At 32.3% G+C, this 19,761-nt stretch overlaps 1 protein-coding gene across 2 annotated transcripts; it reads right to left on the bottom strand.

The window, feature by feature from the left end:
* Positions 1 to 267: 267 nt before the first annotated feature.
* Positions 268 to 19,666, bottom strand: LOC125064867 (atrial natriuretic peptide-converting enzyme). 2 transcript variants are annotated; one of them, XM_047672160.1, is made up of 12 exons: positions 19,353 to 19,666; positions 9,505 to 9,697; positions 6,419 to 6,626; positions 4,607 to 4,760; positions 4,133 to 4,393; positions 3,390 to 3,573; positions 2,946 to 3,161; positions 2,618 to 2,813; positions 1,742 to 1,941; positions 1,403 to 1,581; positions 901 to 1,266; positions 268 to 823 (listed from the first exon to the last, which is right to left on the bottom strand). In XM_047672160.1, exons 1-12 carry the CDS (start codon positions 19,416 to 19,418, stop codon positions 638 to 640), a joined length of 2,409 nt encoding a protein of 802 aa, XP_047528116.1. In that variant the 5' UTR covers positions 19,419 to 19,666; the 3' UTR covers positions 268 to 637. The 2 variants fall into 2 exon arrangements, with proteins under 2 accessions (XP_047528116.1, XP_047528117.1); XM_047672161.1 differs by lacking the exon at positions 19,353 to 19,666 and having other exon boundaries at positions 9,501 to 9,600.
* Between the last annotated feature and the right edge of the window lie 95 nt (positions 19,667 to 19,761).

Below are 19,761 nucleotides of genomic sequence, written 5' to 3'. Positions count from 1 at the left end.
CTTGTCTTAAAGGTAACCTAACAGCATTGATCATAGAATCATAAGCAGCTCGACTATCTTCTATATACTCTTTCCTTTCTACTGATTAGCTTTATGAAGCCTTGACATTCTTCAACAATCTTATAAAATTTGGCCAGTGGCTCTTAGTTAACAATTAGAAACAGAAATATTTATAAAAAATATATGGAAGCATATCAAAAACAATTTGATATTAAATTAATTTATTTATAATTTGGTATTTAACTTTGAGATATATTTACAATTAATTTACAAAATATATATAAATACACTATAATCTAAGTCAGACAAGTCAATCGTTAGATAGAAGGAAGTTATGTTATAATATTATTACAGATTTTATTATGTAATTAACACAATGTAACATAATAATTTCACTTATAAATAAAATGAAGTAATATTTAATGGCATTTTTCAGGAGGCTAGCAGTTTTTTGCTAAAACTTAAGCTAAACGGTTTTTTAAATTTTTTTCTTTTATAAAACAAAGAGACTATTCTAATCATATAAAAATTACGTTTATAGAAAAAAAACTTAACAATGTTTATTAACTATATGGACATATGTACTACTGAAATTATACATCTTTCTGCAGTCTTTTTAAAGATCTCTAGGATAAGGTCACCTTGACGAATTAGAAATAGTCCTTCGAATCCAATCAATATGTGAGGTAACTGCATCATATATTCTTGGACGACCTAGTCCAATTTTTGAGCAAGCAATACGCCATCCAGTTACACCTATTAAGGACCAGCGTTTCGACTTATCATCAAAGCACATCATTGAACTTCCTGCATATTCTTCTTCCTAAAAATAAACCAATGTTGAACAAAATATATAAATATTAAAAAATATATTTGCTAAAAAAATATTTGACATCTTACATCACAATCATCTTGGTCATATAATGGTTCGGCACATATTCCGTTTCCAGTAGCTATGCTAACATTTTCACAGGTATTCATAGAGGTTGGCACAACATGCACCCTTTGTAACTGATCTCTGTTTCTCGTCCAACCAAGAGTATTACAGACACTATTCTCGTCCATTTTAAAACCATCTTCCGGAAGACAGGCTGGTCGGACAAAGTCTGTCATTTCCACAGGTTCCTCCAATCGAACCATTGCTAGCATGCTTCCTTCAACTGGAGAGCGTACCATACCGACAATGCGCTGTTCTTGCTGCCAAGGAGTTGTGCTTTGAATTCGTACTGTACCTAATCTCGCAGTCCATTCAGCTTTCGGTTGACCCTGGAATAAAATACTTATATGATTGATTTGTCGCCAAAAGATGATTTCGATTATACCTACATACATTATTGATTTTGTACGTGATCAATAATCAAGTATTATTTATCCATGACAAAATAGAGAAAGATGGACTCACTTGGAAACATGATGCTGTAGTGATAAGCCATGATGGGTGCACGAGCACGGCGTCGCAGGCGTGTACGTGGGAGCGAATTAGCGCCGCGTGCCACGGCCAGTCGCCCGGCCGCGCCGACCGCGGTAACCCTTCCACTCCCAGCGCCACTTGTGCGCCGCGAGCTGATGCAAGGCCGCATTCTGTTTGCATAAACATTATATATAAAATACAAATGTGTATAAAAATATAGTTTTGTGACCCAAGAACGCGGGTTCAAAATTAGGTGAGAACAAATGAATATTACTTTTTTGTAATTGATCAATAATAAATAGAAGCACTAATTTGAAATATTAATATTACCTAAGTGATCACAGATTATTTTAATAACTCTTCGCTGCGGACATTCACTTTTTATGAATGAAATTTCCAGCGCCGAGGGGTCAACGATCTCTACATATTCAGCGGGTTCTTTTCGATATTTATCTTTTATAGTTGATTCAGTGGTATCTTCATTGATTTCCTCTTCCAAATCAGGTACAGCTTCTGCTGATATAGCAGACCTATAATTATGAAATAAATATTTAAATAATAATGATTCCTCAGATCCATTTCAGTCACGGTGGAAATTTTTGGGACATTTAATAGTGCACAGGTAAGTGCGACTGCGTTGTAGGTCTAGTGACTATAAGGAGTGAGATTTGGAGTTGCTGGTTTCAATCCCCAGGTGGGGCAGATAAAATAAAAAATGATAGGATTTTTTTCTATCGAGAAATTCTCAGTAACAGCCCGGAGTCTAGATGTTGGGAGGTGAGTACATTCCCGTGTCTCGGAAAGCACGTAAATCCGTTGGTCTTGCGCCTGAACTCTCTCTAGTCTTGTCAGATATGCCGTATATTTAATGGGATTATAAGAGTGAGGGAACAGGGAGTGAATCTATGTCTGTGCAATCACAGGTGCACGATGTATTCGTTCACTCTTGTAATCCGGTCAGTCACTTGCATAAATCATAATTCCTCATGACCGGTAATAATTCAGTATATTTTTTAATAAAACCTCGGGCTATTAAATACTTGCTGAAGAAAATGTGATTTGAGATTTATTTAACTCCTAAATACAGGTATAAACGACTGATGTAAATGTAGATTTAGTTTAACATTTTGAAATACAGAATAGTAACAAGGAATATGGATGTTTTATGGAATTCTTAGATGTTTGATTGAAGACTAAAAAGCATACTTAAATGTGAGCGCAGTACACAGAGACGTGGCGACGTTCATAAGCGCGCGTCGGTCGGCTTCATACGGCGCCGCACATATCTTGCCCGCACGCCCGCGCTCCGCCCACACCGCGTAACCGGCGCGGCTGCGCACCGCACCCATTGTCGTCTCACTGGTTTCCCTCCTCCAAGTGGCCAGGGAACGAGATATCCACACTAAATAGTCATAATAAAAAGTTTTAACCGCCTCGCAAATTTATTGGTAACACGTTAATTATCACCATGTCTTTAAAGGTTCAATCTGTAATTTTCTATATTCATATTTTTAGATGTTTAAAAACTTCTTACAGCAGCCATTTTCGTCGCTGCCGTCTGCACAGTCGGGCGTGCCGTCACAGCGCAAATGTGCGGGCACGCAGCGTGGCAGCAGGGCACACCGCAGTGCGCCGGGACCCGCCGCCGCGCAGTGCGAGCAGCTACGCTCGTCGGACGCGTCCGCACAGTCGGGCACGGCGTCACATGCGCGCCTCGATAATGCAAGTCGTTGCAAGCTGCCCATGCAATCTGTTTTTAAATAATAAATTAGAATATATGTACTTACAAATTATTACTTAAATACCAGGGTTTTTTCTTGAGCATTTTTCTTATCACATAATCTTTGAAATTAGGATACATAGGTATAATAATATTACTATTTTAATTTGTAACTTAACATATTTGAAATATCCAGTTTAATTGTACTGCGATCATTAAAAAAAAACTGATTTTAGACACAGTAGGCAAAAAATTAACCTGGTTCTGGGGAACAAGAGCCGGGACCGAAGTATTCAGGGAAACGTGCGCAGTCAAAGTGTGGTCGCAGGCGGTCTGGTAAACGCGCACCGCAGCCCGCGTGGAAGGCGCGACAGTACGAGCGACACGGACGGACGAGCCTGTCACCCTCGCACCGAGGTTGTAACATTTGACATACGAAATCCTAGAATGAAAATCAATAAAACCATTAAAAACTGTATTGTTGTATTCACGGTAACAATTTATTTGTTTACTAGATGCGTCAACTGTTATATGATAATGAATAGTTAAGGGAGATTGATATGGGAACAAACTGTCAGTTACTAGACTTTTGGTAGGTCAGTAGAAGCAATACGTAGGTACATGTTTAAAATATATTAAATGTCATTCAGTATTTCACACCCACATAAATGATTAATAATTAATAATTCTCATATATACAAATAATGAGTAATATTTGACGCCATAGGTGTTTTTTTTATCTCAAAATATTTATTACATTTATTTTGATTGATTGAATTACAAAAATTAATTACGTTTCTTAGATTCAATAATCTCCAATCAATGGGTACAATATAAGTCACAGATTCACAATACAGCGTCGAATTTCCATTTTTTCATTATTTTTAAAAGATTCAACGCTCAGTGAGATGTAAATAAATATTTATAAAAACTAGTCGATTGTCAAAAGTAGGTTGATCGAAAAGATTGCTATTCGTCGTAAGATAAAAAATAAAAATTACTTGTGCTAGATGAGAACATTCCGCATCCAATAGCTCCCTGAACGCGACGAGATCACGCAGTAAGACTTCTTTGGAATTGTGTCCAACTAAGTTGGGGTAAGTGGTTATGTTGTAGGGTAGGTATGAACAAAGTGTCAAAGTCAATGGAGAACACTCTCGCAGATCCTCTTCGATTTCGAAAGTAACGATTTCGGTGGTGGGAACTTCCGTATTTGGTGCATCGCCTTCTTTTAAAGCTTGTGAAGAAATCACCGAACTTTCCTGTTTATGAAAAAAATGTTAGTTATTAATTGTATTTTTATAAAATTCCAGAAATAACTTTGCTTACATTCAAACATGCACGAAATATATTGTTAGAGTTCTGTAAATGATTGTTTAGTCTGTGAAGAATAACCATTTACTGATCATTTGTTTTTTCACGAGCGAGTGTGGTGTGTAATTATTTTCAATAGTGTTTAAAGTAAAAAGAAAAACCTCTATATGTAGTGTTGCTGGAAGTACTCCTAAAGTTTGAAAATATGGGGACAGGAGCTCTCGCGTCATTACCGCGGTCACGTCTGCTGTGCTCACTGCGGTAAAGATAGGTTCAAACGACACTTCGAAGTGCACTCGTGTTCCTTTCTCTGCGCTAAAACATTAACATACAATTATATATTGATAATTTCTTTGAACACAAAAAGCTCACAAACTTTTTTTGTTTTGTGTACCTAGGAAAAAGAGATGTTTACGTCTAAATTATAAAAATTTAGCCTAATAAATAGTAAAAAAATTTTGGTATCTATATTAATGTTATAAATGCGAAAGTAACTCTGTCTGTCTGCCTATCCCTTAATCTTTCACGGCCAAACCACTTAATCGATTTGACGAAATTTAATAGATGAACCTAAAAGAAGGACATAGGCTACTTTTTTACCTACCACCTGATCAACCCCCAAAACGAGAGCGAAGTGGTTAACATTTACAACAATTAGTTGTGATCGAAAATAAAAGAAAAATAAAAAAATATTTGCATAAAATAATAATCAAAACCGCAGAGTTGTATAAATAAAACATGAATATTTCATTACATATTAATATTTAATAATTATTGTCATTTATTCAATAAATTTCAAAAGTTACTAATAATATTAGGTACTTTGAATCTAATAAATAAAAAAATGTATATGTATTTATGGCTTTAAAGGCAAGCTATTTTCTCATTATCATTACAGTTCTAGAGTCTATGTATAAAAAAAAAGTTTTATTTATGGTAATAATAATCCATATGGTAAAATATGACACAGTAGGTCAGTTAAATGCAGTGATCCGTTTACATTAACCACGGTGTGATACTTTTATCATATTGACATGGGAAAGTTAGTGCGTGCTTGGGTTTCTAAGCTTTAAACTTTCTATGTTGTGCGTGTCTTAAACTACTTTGAAGGTCATTTTGGCCCTTTCTTTTTCTGATCTGAAGGATAAAGTACAGAAAAACGGAAACGATATTTATTTGCATGGCCTTTTATAGTTATTATTTATTTTGCATTATTATTTATAATTAATAAAAAAAATAAGTCTAAATAGTTTTATTATAAGCATAAGCTTAACCCACTGCTGGGCTAAGGCCTTCTTCTGTCTAAGAGTTCTTGTTCTCGTCAAGAAGTGAAGAGCGTATTTCACGAAGGCAGATTGCCTAGTAGTGAACATAATAAGTAATGTATTATAATTAATCTAATATTGTATTCGTGTTATCTCAATTGACGTTATTTAACGTGAAAAGGATAACGAATCGGACGAATGATGTAAGGTTTTCTATTTTTATTATCGGAAATAAAAAAAAACGCGATCTCTTTGTTGTTAACAGCCCAGTAGCACGCTTGGTCTTACCGCATGAGACTCTAGAAAGCGAACTTTCTCCCACTTAAGCTACTATTTCTGAACAAGTTCCTTATAAGTTGCATGTTATAATATGAGCTATGAATGATAAAGCCAAAAAAAGAAAACATTATCAATAAACAATATATATATATTGTTATACACACATGACACTTTCAAAATTTATAAATTAAAATTATATATTACTATAATAAACATATATTTTAATATGAATATGTATATATCAGGCGTTTCATATTGAGTTGCAGGTGCGATACAAATATTTTTTTGTATTATTTATCAAAATATAAGTACGTTATTAAAGCAAAGGTCACCCGTTAAATCGTTACAAGATTATATTGAATATAAAGCTACCAGCGGTTCGATGTAGATGATTGTACCAGCAATTAAATATCGTGAAGTCTAACTTACTTGTCTAATGCGAGTATATCAGCGGCAACAAAGCAAGATCGTAACTCTGATTTTGTATAAGAGTCAAAGATGGCTTGTCTCAGTTCGCCCTCTCGTGTGACGTTATCCTTAGCTTCAGGGATTACTTGATCTTGTGTGCCCCATGACGTAGCCACGAATGAACCACGAAATGTTTGCCGATTTAATGGATCTCCAAATAGATACATATCTGCAATTAAACACTTTATGAAATCAATTTAAATAAAATAATAAAATCTTTATAAAGTTAATTGTTGGTAGACAAAAATAAATTACACAAAAGCTGATATTTTTGCAATTATATTTACGTTTTCGATTGAAAAAAATATTCTTTTTTGCTGTTTCCATACTGTGTATGATGTCTGTTAGTGATTGAATTCTAAGTCATGTTATCATTGCTTTTCTTTCGACAACAACAAATGTAACATTTCTTTATCATTTTATATTAAGGGTTTGCTTTTACTACGATGCCGTCAAAATTAACCTGTTTTAGTTTTTCATAACATAGTTAAGTAATTCATATTGTTAAATATTTATCCAGGTATTTTTCCAGATAATGTATAACAGCTTTTTGCTTTATGCATTCAGAGTAGAGACAAACTTATAGTAGGTAGAGGCGAATGCAAGGCCGCTCAGAACGACGGCCTTTTAACAGTGACGGGCTCGGTTAAATGTCACAGTATAGACAGAAATGAGCGATACCATTTTAATTAATAAAAGTTTAACTATTATTATTATCAACCATTAATTATTACTATATTTACGCCGCGGTTACACCCGTTTTTAATTTGTATTATACATGGAATAAAAATAAATCTTAAAACCCAACAATAGTATAAGAATAAAATAATACTTTTATCCTACGTCCGAAGATTTTTGAAAAATCTTAAATAAATTTTTTTGCACACAATCCCGTACAGGCGACAAAAATTAAAGTAATGTTTGTTTTGATTTTAGTAACTTGTAAAATAATAGCCATATTAATGATTGATTGATGATGCTTAATAAAAAATGCAGGTATTTATTTGTATACTTAATACATAAGTATTTAGTCAAGTTTCAAGTAGACTTTTTTAAAAAATAAGTATTTATTTGAAAATTATAACGTAATTAAAAAATGAATACATGTGGCAGAATTGGATGCCAATCATGTATTGAATGATTTAACCTAAAAATTATACGATATTCATTTTGAAGGAATCAGCAAGTTTAATGGAAACTCACGAGAGGTCTTGTTCCCAGAGATTCCTTAGTAGGTAGAAACTGTGTATAACTAGCTACCTGACCTGGCTCTACACAAGGGTTTATAAACAAATTTAAGATTGAATAACAAGCATAAAAAGAAAAATTCTTGATTTCTTCCAGCTAGAAAAGTTGTAATTATAGGCTTTTCTCTACTGTAACATGCACGTATTATACATCTAAACCTTCCTCTTGAATTATTCTGTGTATTGATGAAAACCGCATTAAAATTCGTTCCGTAATAGATTTAAGCATACAGAGCTCGGGATACGACTTTGTAGAGTTCTTATAACTATGTAGAGACGTCGGCAAATTCTGTAACTACAAATAAAAGGAAATGTTCAAAGAAGTCTCGGGAGGTTTTAGTTAAAAGTTTAAGCGAGTAATTTTATAGATATATAAATTTATAAAAAATATTTTTCCTAACCAGGAATCAAATTAGTTGATTTAAAAAAAACTAAACATTCTGTATGCACAATTTGATATTGTGGCTATGGAGAGTCAAATTCTGGGAAGTAATGAAGTAACGACAAACCAAGGAAAGTTATCATTTCAACAAACTGAATCATACTAGCGCATTTTTATAGAATACTAGTACTGTAACTATCAGGACCGGTTTTATAGTTTAGAGCCCCCAGTGCAGAGCAAAGAAGTGGAGATCTTACGTATATTTGAAATCGGGGAAAACAAGTCACATTTTTTGAAAAAAATATTTAAATGAGTGGTTGGAAGTACATATATAGTTTTCTAAAGGACAACAAATTCCTCTACAATGTAAACTTTGAAGGACCCTTTTTGTGAAATCTCCAGGAGTAAAGCTACTATTAACCTTCTCTAAATTCAGCACTGGTGGCTATTCTAAATTTTAACAAGTCTGGTGATCTCTTGTTGTTCGGCATATAAAAGAAAGCGAAATATAATAAATTCATTATATCGTGATGCTAGTTAGTATTGAATAATAACAATTATTCTTGTACCTATAAAAACGGTAAGTATGAAAAGTAATTGTTCATTAAGTAGTAAAATGCAATTACTTACATAAATATTTTATTCAACAAAATTATTTGTAACGATCTAGTATTCGTAGTAATCGTAGATATTGAAATATAGACAAGCTGAATTGAGTTTCTTGTGCATAGACCGTGTCCTTTCATAGTATTTATTCGGTGCCAAGATACATGACACGTGAGCCAATGAAGCCAAGGATTACAAGATTCAACGAGTGTTTAATAAAAGAACAAACAATTTATTACAGCAGTATTAAGTTCCCTTGTACGTGTGACGACAGTGAGAAGTATTAATCGACACATTTAAAGAGAGATAGTTGTTAAAGCAAATATTTATTATATACGTAACCCACCAAATTCAGATTTTTTTGCACTTAACCTTAATTTCAAATAAATTATAATATGGAATATCTTTTATATTCAAATATCTATTATAATAAACATAAATACTGTTTTTCAAATTTCTAATATGAGAAATAATGACTACACATACCAGCTAACATCCTCAGTCAACGATCACCTACGTTTCATAAGAAATTCCTGCGCTAAATTCAGGCAGTGCGCTGTGTTTTTTGTGTCAGTTAGTCATTTTGAAATTTTATTAAGTAGATATTTTTTAAATAAAACAACGACAACTACGTTCACTTCCTTCTCTCACTTTTAACATTATATGAGATAGATATGTGACAGCTTATCTATTTATTATAATCTAACTGCCTCGTTAGTTACTAGCTTCATAATAATTTATTATTTTATCAGTTTTATTTTCTTTTTATTATTTATAAGCTGCGTTTAAAGTATATTAATAGAGGTACCAACGGCCGAGGTAGACTGCGACAGCGGCGAGCAGTAGCAACACGAGGAGGGCTGCTAAAGCCGCACAGCATCCTCGACAGGACCGGCTGAGCTTACGCCGTGTGAATCTGATGTCACTGCTCACCGACATTGTCGATTCCGGCGGCCGATGCGAGCGGCACCGACGCTGACCATTTCGGGACCACCCATAACCCAGCTGAAAACATTATATATTTTTATTAAATATATCTGTTTCTAGGATTTAAATTATAAGTAAGATTATAATTAATTTAGGCAGTTTAGGATTTTTTGTCTCTGAGTTATATAGAGTGAGTATAGAGTAGATTTAGTAAATGCTACTAAACAATACATTTCTTGTATTTATTATTTCTGTAAAATGTATAGCTCCTTGTATATATTGTATATATAATGTATTTGTGTTAACTATTTCACGGAAGTGATCTTAACAACCTATTCATCATAACAAATTGGTATATTAATAGGTGAGAGAGAAAGCTTTGTACCCCTTTTTGAGCATATTGCGCGCATGGATGAGTGTGAGATTTGCCAAAGTTAGTTTATATATAGAATGCGTGCGGACAGCTTTATTTAATCCAATGTAAGCGTTACAAATACATTATATTAAATATACATAGTGTACATACTGCCAATAAAAACATATGTCATGTCCAAATTAAAAATCAATAAATTCGCATTTCTTCATTAAAAACCCAATTTTTAAATTGCAATAAGGACGAGGTATCGTCCAGATGAGTCTCAGTTTTCCTATTTTTCTAATGAATAAATTTGATAGTAGCCATTATTACGGTTAAATTTCGACCAAGCTATTCCCCTTCCGAGTCAACTACCAACCAAGTATGTAATAATATTTTAATAGGAGTCAGAAAAACCGTTACAATATTATTTGTAACGCTTTCAATTCTGTATAATTAAACATTCACTTAAAAGTATAAAATATATATTTATAAATCGTATGAGTCCATAATATCAACTCAAACAAAAAAATGCAAATTTAGTAAAATACTATTCAACGAGGCTTCTGAGCATCGCAAAAATGTAAATAAAACTTAAAAAATTAATAACCGAAACGGATAATGTGTACTCATTTAGCAACTATTTAAATCTATTAGGGTACGAAAAGAAAGCGAATCGTTAAATTTTGTAGAACACAGCATTGGTGTGTAAAATAATGAGGACGGAATCGAACCGGTTAACGTTTTTAGATACAAAAACAACCATTCGCCGATTTAAGGTTAATTTTTACATTTTTATGCGATTAAAATATGACCTCATTATTTTAATTAAAACCAAAAACTATTAAAATTCTACTTCTTATAAATAAATCATCTTTATTTATTTTAGAATTTTATTTACATTTTTTTTTGTTATTTCACCTTTAGTTAGTTGAGTTGATTTTTATGGACTCATTCTACCTACTTTTATTAATCTAAGAGTTTTAACCAAGCAGTCATGCTTCAACTCCGCTGATCATTTTACGTAATATGAGCAACAATTATAGTTGCTACAAATAAGATTTTTCTGTAGCTCATTACGTACCTTGTGACTTTATATAGTGTAATAAATGCAACAAAACTTGTACACATAATACTATTTATGTAATTCGACGATTAAAAGAGATTGCAGAACAACTTTATCTGTAAGAAGCTTACACCAGAGTAATTAAAAGAAAATGCTGCTTTAATCTAGAACAACATTCAACTTTTTGATTGTTGTTATTTTTAATTTTTTCATAGAGTGAAGGAAGCGCTATAGTAAAGTTTTAAAGACGTCAATATTCATTAGAATCATAAACTTCTATAGAATAACAATGCAATATTTATCGTTATAGTAATCGAGTGATTTAACCGTTTTCAAAATAATAAATAAATAAAATTCCCCAACTTAAAATAGCCCTACAATAAATATATATTATATGTGGAAATGGAAAGCTTATCGACATTCCGTAATAAGCTACATTAGGCCATAAGCGTCACAAGCGGTCAAAATTGGTCATGTTGCGCCAACCGAGTAGACTCCACAAGCAGACATTCAATCAAGTCAAACACAAAGGTCGAATGAAATATTGTTGATTCAAAAAAGGGCTTATTGTAAAGTTTAATATAATACATTCGATTTGATCTGAAATAGTGCGTTAGTATAGTTGATTCAATATTGGTAATGTGAAAAAAACGTAAGACTTAATTTACTTCAACGATACTGCATATGAGATTAATAGTTACAGGTTTAAGAAACTCAGTAATTCGTTATTCTTTTCTATTTATCTTATACCACTATGTAATAATAATAAAGAATGAAAGTAATAGATATATCCTGTTAAAAAATACATTTTATCCCTACGAAATAATATACCGTTGATTAAATCACATCACATTTATTCACTAGACAATGGTTAGTAGGTATACCTAAATGTAACCACGTGGTTAATAAAATGTTAGTTAGTTCCTTTATTTTAGAATATATTAAATGATGTCTAATCTTTATTCATTTGCCACCTGCAAATGGACAGACGGCTTACCCAACAACCAAAAAATTACTGGTTATTGTATAAATAAAGTTGAGAACACTCTTTGTAAAGTATTTGATCATTTATCGCGTTTAACTCTCTGAAAGTTATTTGTTGAACTTCGTTACAAATTATTTCGAAACAAAATTCGTAATACCGCAAATTATAACGAAATTATTATGTTCTTGCCATACAACACAATACAAAACGCTGTCCGCTATTTCATGGCAACAAAAACATGACACGTTTATACGCTGGCAAACAACTGGCATTTGAAGATAAATACGCCGAACAAAGAGAATATCGAAAAGTATTTGGAGTCAATTCCGTGTCTCAGGTCTGAGTTGAGGTGCGAGCAAGGTCATGCTTAGAGGTCAAAGAGAACTGAATTCATAGGATGTAGAATTGTTGTAATTACAATAATTTAATTTTATAATTATTAAATATGTAATTTAGTGAATATACAATATGCTCTTTGTGTCAGAACCGGTGTTGTATGCGGAAATTAATGTTTCGTTTTTATTTATATATCTAGCAACTTTTAATGCAAAGTAACATTTTACTATTCATTACATATCGTAATACATACCTAAATTTATTTTAAAGGGTATTCCTAAGGTTACGGTATAACAGTTATATAATTAATAACAATTAACCACTGATTTTTTACTCAAAATTTTTACCTAGTATTTTATTTCATTGTGAATTAGCTTATCGATTTATTGATAAAAATTACGACGAAAGAACGTATAAAGGGTTTCCATTGCAGCATGGATTGTTCCTATTCGTTTTAGTGAAGGCATGTGCAAATTGCACTTGCCGCCACGACCTACATCTCCCCACGTTTTTGCTCTCAGGCGGCGGCAACAAAATGCAAAGTCGGGCACGCCTTAGCCTTTTCGCCGGTTTCTATTGAGCTCTCCAGTTCCAACAATGCGAACACCTTCACTTTTATTCGGTTGCACACACAATAAACTTGTAATATTTTGGTAAACTCAAATGTCAATGACTGACTCTGTTGTGTTTAATCTATAAACTTATTTAGTAGGATTTCAAAATTGTTGTCCTTTCCAACACAGAAAATAAATTATATTAGAGATCTTTATAGTTATGTCAAATTATTTTATTAGTGGATTATGTACAACAATAAGAAATAAATGTAGACAATGTTTAACAACTTAAATTCCCAACTTAAACAAGATCAACACAGCCTAGAAAGAATTTAGGCGAATAGATTAAGACTTGTAATTTAGCTTACAAAAAAATTAAGACCCACAACATATGTACAGTTTTAATGGGTTTTTCAAACATTTTCATATATATTTAAAATAAAAAATGTATGTATTCTAGTAATGCTTGTGGCATTATATCATCAGACTAACATGTATATTAACAGATGAACTTGTTGTATATAGTGTGTCTTGTGACTCTTGGGTATTACATCACAAGTAGATATGTAGACTACCGGCGTTATGTGCTACCGGTAAGCGTAATACATAAATCAAGATGGAAATTGTACGTCGTGAGCCGGTATGGAAGTGCTATGGAGCCTACATGTAAAAGTTTACATACATTTTGTATAGATAATCATGTTATTTGTTATTTTGTATAGATAATCCTGTTATTTATACTTATATTATAAATGCGAAAGTAATTCTGACTGTTACTCTTTCACGGCTAGACCACTAAACCGAATTTGATGACATTTGAAGTAAGCTTGAACTCCGAGATAGAAATAGGCTACATTTTATACCTAAAACTTACGACCGGATCCATCACGCGAGCGAAGCCGCGCGCTAAAACTAGTATTTTTATTAATATGACATAGGACTTATTTATATTTATACGTTTGTAACTTTGAGATATAAAACACAAAAAATATTTGTATTTCGACATTACGACGACATATAAAAGTATACATCTGTAAGTATGATGATTATTATTATTTTTTTCAATTACTAATGAACTCATACGGTAAATTATTTATCATAATCGCATTTCATTGAAATTACCCTAATTAGCACTTAATTCGATCTTACATAAATTATAGTTGCTTGTAGTCGGCCGACGTTTCTATTTCTGCCCTGAATGACAGATGTAATTAGATCGCTGTTGCGAGTATTTTGTACCTATTTTGCAATTTAAGCCACAGTTATGTACACACTACGTTATGTATAAAAAGACGCGTTAATTACCTGTGTCATTTATTTCACCACTAATTAAATATAAACGGTGTAAAAGATCCGTATATAATATTATATTAAATACGTAGGAGAATGTAAAATTAATTCAATAATGATAAAAAATAAATCTTCATTATAAGATGTTCGTGATTTTGTTGAATATAGAAGTCCGTGAACTTTTAGGATTTGATCACCTTGTTGCAACGCTCTGTGTTTGCCGAATTTGTTACGCAATAACTAAAACTAATTTATGCAAAATTAGCATCTGCGCATCGTAACCGTCGAAGATGTGGATAATATTATCTTTACAATAAAGTATGAGACAGAGATATCTATCAAGAAGGCTTTCAGACAATCGACGCATAGACATTTATTTTTGTTCGAAATATTTGTAAGAATTCAAATTAATTAGAGTAGAAATAAAAGATTTTGATTTGTTACGTGAAGGTTGAAAATTAAACATTGGTCCTTTATAATGAAGGTTAAATTTTAAATACAAATAATGTAGAATAAACTGCGATTATTCAGTTTTAAAGAGTACAATGTGAAACAACTAAACATCTTGTATACATGAGACTGCCACCGTTCGCGTTGTGGTCAGCGAACTCGCAACGACCCGGATCACGGATCACACGGCGGTCGGCGCCGTTAACATCCACTGACACACTTCCACTCTCGCTTAGTGATATACCGAATTATCAGAGAGAATACAGGTGTTTTGTTATCGATGAGGCGAAACAAACCTTTGTTGTAAGGTGGCGCTCGTCTCGTTTGCCAGAAATTGAGATCTTCTACCTTTATCTTTAATATTATAATATAATACAATTAACATAAAATACATATATACGTTGCGAAATGCGGACAAATATCCGACAAATGAACCAACAGTAATTTGTCGGTTAAAAGTTAAAATATGTATTTTTTTTATTATATCCACAAAATTGTGTTAATGTATATATATGTAGTGGGTTTTTCTGTCGAGAAATTCGCTATGACAATAGTGATAGTAGAGATTCGCATTATATTAAAAAACAACTCAAGATTTTAGATGCCGATCCGATTGAAGTCAGGACCTTTATTTTGTTGTTAGGGAAGTAGTGACAATTATAAACTATAAACACTTGTCTGTAATAAGTAGGAACCTATTCATATTCTCTATTATATGAAATCAGCGAATGTGACGCCCTTACTTCTTAAAATGTATATTTTATATTTATGTATATCATAAATGTGCTCATTATTTAATGAATATATCTATTCAAATAGATGACGTATATAGGTACATGTTGTGCTTAGGTATCCTTTCTTTCTAACGGGAAGTTTTGGAGTTTATTCCACAAAGTTGTATCAGTGCGGGTTGATGGAGACACATCATCGATATCACTTGTATGATCTTCGGTTAATATGTGCGTGTTTTAATTAGTGTTTGCTCTCTCAGCTCCTTGCCTTGGCCAACTTCAATAGTATACATATTGAAGCTCATTATTTTGGATTTTTGTAGACCATTTATTGCATATTACTTGCAGTAAGGTCTTTGTGCAGGCCTCCGTACGGGTAGGTACCTCACACTCATCATACATATGTTCTACCAAACAAAAGTTGAAAATGTGCAATTCATTTGAATTATATATTTTATTTAAATAGTTAGCTTGCAGCTTGCTGTACCTGTACTTTCCATTTGATGCCCTCGGAGACAATATTCATTTTGTTTCCATATAAGAAACTGCTGAATCAAATTGAACGCAACTTTATCAGAAATTTATTACGCTTTTACGCGTCTGGTGTTAATTCGAACTTGATTACATCATTTTTGTTCTCACGATGAGTGAGACCAAAGAAACCATCACGATCATACACTTCACTTTAAATGGGAAGGTATGAATGTGTCTTAGTTTTTCTGAGTTTAACAGTTTACTTTCACAGTGATTTGTCTTCCTCGTCTATGCGTTAAGCCGAAATCTATGCCATTTGTAAAGTTAATACCTAATACGTTTAAATAAAAATAAAAATATATATATTAGATCAAAACAGCAACTCTGATCAATATCGTGCTCTATTTATAAACAGTCGGTACTCGCAACACCACACGATACACGAGTGAGAGGCAAACGCAAGGACATGCGACATTAAATCAGTTGAACTAAGTTTTAAATTTCCTACTCACAGCGGAATGTGCGACCAATGCTAGATGCTACTACGCCATTATTATAAATGTTTTATAACTTAATATATCTACTATCGTATAATTTAAATGAGTAACTGTTAAGTTTATTGCCGGTACCCGCGCCAATCCACATTTTCACCCGGAGGTAGTTTCACGTGCAACTGAGATTACAAATATGTAAAAGAACTATTGATCAATCCTTTTGAAAAATAATATTTTGATATCGTTGTATATTTTATTTTTAAGTATTTAATTTGATGCATTATTTTTTATTACACTATTTTACACACAACATATAAATTTACACATAGTTATGCCTTCCCGTACCTCAGAAAGTATACGTTGCGATTAATTTAAACAAAGAAAGAATGGACAGGCTGTATTATATTGATTTGTCACGTTAAATTATTTAAGTTGAGCTGGTTATAATATTCAACTTTATTGTTCTGACCTACCAGAAACGTCTATTACGCTAGCTGCGATAAATCTTCGTGTGGAAATAATCAATTCTCCATATAGTACGGTGTTTGTGTATAATAGCATTTTTTTATTCCAAAGCTGAAATAAGTATCGAAGAAACGTTTTTAGGAATATACCAGATTAGTTAATAGAAGTAATTGTCTATGGGATTATCTTCACATTTATGATACGATAGTGTCTATACATTTGATAATACACGAAGAAGGATTTGTGAGTGGTGTTTCTGCTGGACTACAGTTATAATAATACAATTTCATAAAGAGAATTCAGTATAATAATACAGTTATTAATAAGGAAAATTTTAAGACACTTTCCAGTAGCCATATATATGTTAATACTCATTGCATATCGCATGTCTCTACACTGGAATCTATTTTATCGTACCAATAAAAAATAAATTACCAATACTGAGTAATAACATTTTTTTTCCATTCTTAGTTGTAAAAAAGTAATAGTTATAGTATTTATATATTTGTGTAATTTGTACATGTTGACAAAATATTAAGCAATAGAAATCTCAGTATAAATGATATCTTAATAGGAATAGCTGTAGATTGCGAGCTCAAGCTGAGTTTTCATTTGTCATCCCTACAGTTAAATTTAGCTCAATAGTATACTGTATTGCCAGTTATCAAGCAATATCTTTTAAATTTATACATTTAAGCCAATTTTATTGAGTTTTGGATATTTGTATCTTAGAAAAACGTATCAAATTTCTTTTGTCCAAGATTTCTTATAAGCTGTTTCCGCAATATTGAAAAAAGTATTTGTTAAGTTATTGTTATTACTTCTTTTTTGTATTTTTTTACTATGCAAAAAGTCGGCACTCGCAACTATATTTTTGACCTAAGACTTAAATTTTTCACCTGTCATAGTTGAGATATTGAACGAAAAAGTAAAAAAATTACAGGATTTATATTTGCTTTATGATTTTTTTTCTTTTGTGATACATGTCGAAAAAAATTCTTTTATTAAACTATTAACACATTAATACCAACATTAAAATACAAATTAAAAACATTCGCTAAAATCTTATACAATATTTAAAAATCTGCCTTCTCGGTTCACATGCCTTTTGAAATGTATATTATTACTGAACTACATATTATGCAATTAACCGGCACTTATATTGCTCGTTTAGTATTTTAGTTACTGCCAATTGTCTCTTGTCTTATGGTATACTACTCTGGGGTGGGTACAGAACTAACAACTCTTCATTTTTTATATCTTCAAAAAAAATATTCTTTAATATTTTATTGTACTTTTATAAATTTGTAAAAGCAAGGTCGTTCAATTAACATGGTATTTTCACATCATGGGTTTCGTATAATTTTGGAAGAATATAGAATGTAGGATATTTTCATATATAGTAACGGAGATACAATCATACAACCAATTATACCAATGGCGTCTATCAGGTCTACCGGGTCAACGCTGACAAAATTATAATATATATATAATTATAAAGGTATATAACTGATTTATAACTGAATTCTTTTAATAATAAATGATTACTTATAATGATTAGGCTTCCCATAAAATATATCTTTAACAAAAACCCAGTAATCACTGTTTAAATAAAGGAAAACATAACTGCAACTTTAGATATATTAGATCTCTTTGTAGCATAATATCAGGAACTCGGTATTCAAATAAATACTAAAGTCATTTATGAGTTATCAAAACAAGGTTCAGTAAATAGGACATGTAATTTCGGACATACTAAAGGCGGTTCACAGAAAACATGAGGATAAGTTACGTGAAGCGTGCAATAACATGTTTTAATATAAAGTTTATTATTGTTTTTGAACAGCTGATACATCGATGCAGATTATATTTATTATTTATTTATTTATTTATTTATTTAGTAAAACATCGTGTTATGACACTTAAATTGAATCCGTGTTCAGTGGTGTGTAGAATTAGAGCTCGCGACTTCATTCGCATGAATACAACGCTATACAGCTTTTTACAAGTTCTGGAAACTTTTACATTGGTATCCTAAAATAAATAATTATGAAACATTATTCGTGTTAACGCAATAAGACTATTAAATTAATTCAGAGATTCCCGTGTAATATCTACACAGAAAGACAAATAGTATATACCTTAATATATTTTAGATTATATAGCAATAGTTTTGAACCTTTTATTCTTAATGTTATAATAACGTATTAGATTTGAAGAAACACTTATTTTCTTTGTATTTGTTATTGTTTGTAGTGTGATATATTTTCCACGGTTAAAAAAAGTTCCGTGGGTATACAAATATAAGTTTGAGGTCGCGTGAAATAGTCGGTACACTATAGAGATCATAAAACAAAGTTTCTTACTGAGGAGAAAGTGACAATTGTTTAGCGGTTATGAAGAAATTGTCGCGCAACTTAATAGATATCCCATTGATAAATCTTTCTATTCATTCCGACCGCTGTGAATCACATGCGTGCTAGATAAATTAATTAACACTTCAAATTGCATTAATTAAATTTATTAAACTCACCTCTGATTCCCAGGTGTCTTTTACGTTACGCGGTTTACTCTCCTTCATGCTTCCAGAGAACGTCATCGCTACCCCTTATTCAGGGCGTTGCACTTTGCACGGTTTGTTTTTGAAATAAACTTTGTAAAAAAAAACTATATCGAGTCCACTGTTCACAATACAAACCTTCACTTTATAGAACACTATCGCTTTCTGTCGTCTTTTTGTCGGATGGATAGGCAGAGTGTAAACATCGTGTAAAGAGACTCGCGATGAAATACGAGACACGAGGTGAGCAGTCGGAGGCCGAGTGCCGACTGGCGCTGGCGGCGGCGAGTGGCGCGTGCGGCGCGCGGTAACGGGTCCGCAGTCCGCACTACAGTTAACTTTCTCCCCACAGCAGCTTGTACGGCCATAAGTTGAGCGCTAT

This window comes from Vanessa atalanta, chromosome 6 (assembly GCF_905147765.1).
Source record: "Vanessa atalanta chromosome 6, ilVanAtal1.2, whole genome shotgun sequence".
NCBI classification, from domain to species: Eukaryota; Metazoa; Arthropoda; class Insecta; order Lepidoptera; family Nymphalidae; genus Vanessa; species Vanessa atalanta.
The sequence above is the reverse complement of the archived record's forward strand: the minus strand, read 5'-3'. Positions and strand labels throughout refer to the sequence as shown.

Bases quoted from the DNA above. Each gene is read 5' to 3' on its own strand.
- LOC125064867 (XM_047672160.1), bottom strand. From the start codon at position 19,418: ATGACGTTCTCTGGAAGCATGAAGGAGAGTAAACCGCGTAACGTAAAA. The intron at 9,698-19,352 runs GTGAGTTTAATA...TAATGTTTTCAG, and splicing joins AAGACACCTGGGAATCAGAG to CTGGGTTATGGGTGGTCCCG. The intron at 6,627-9,504 runs GTTGGTACCTCT...GTTTAATTGCAG, and splicing joins TGTCGCAGTCTACCTCGGCC to ATATGTATCTATTTGGAGAT.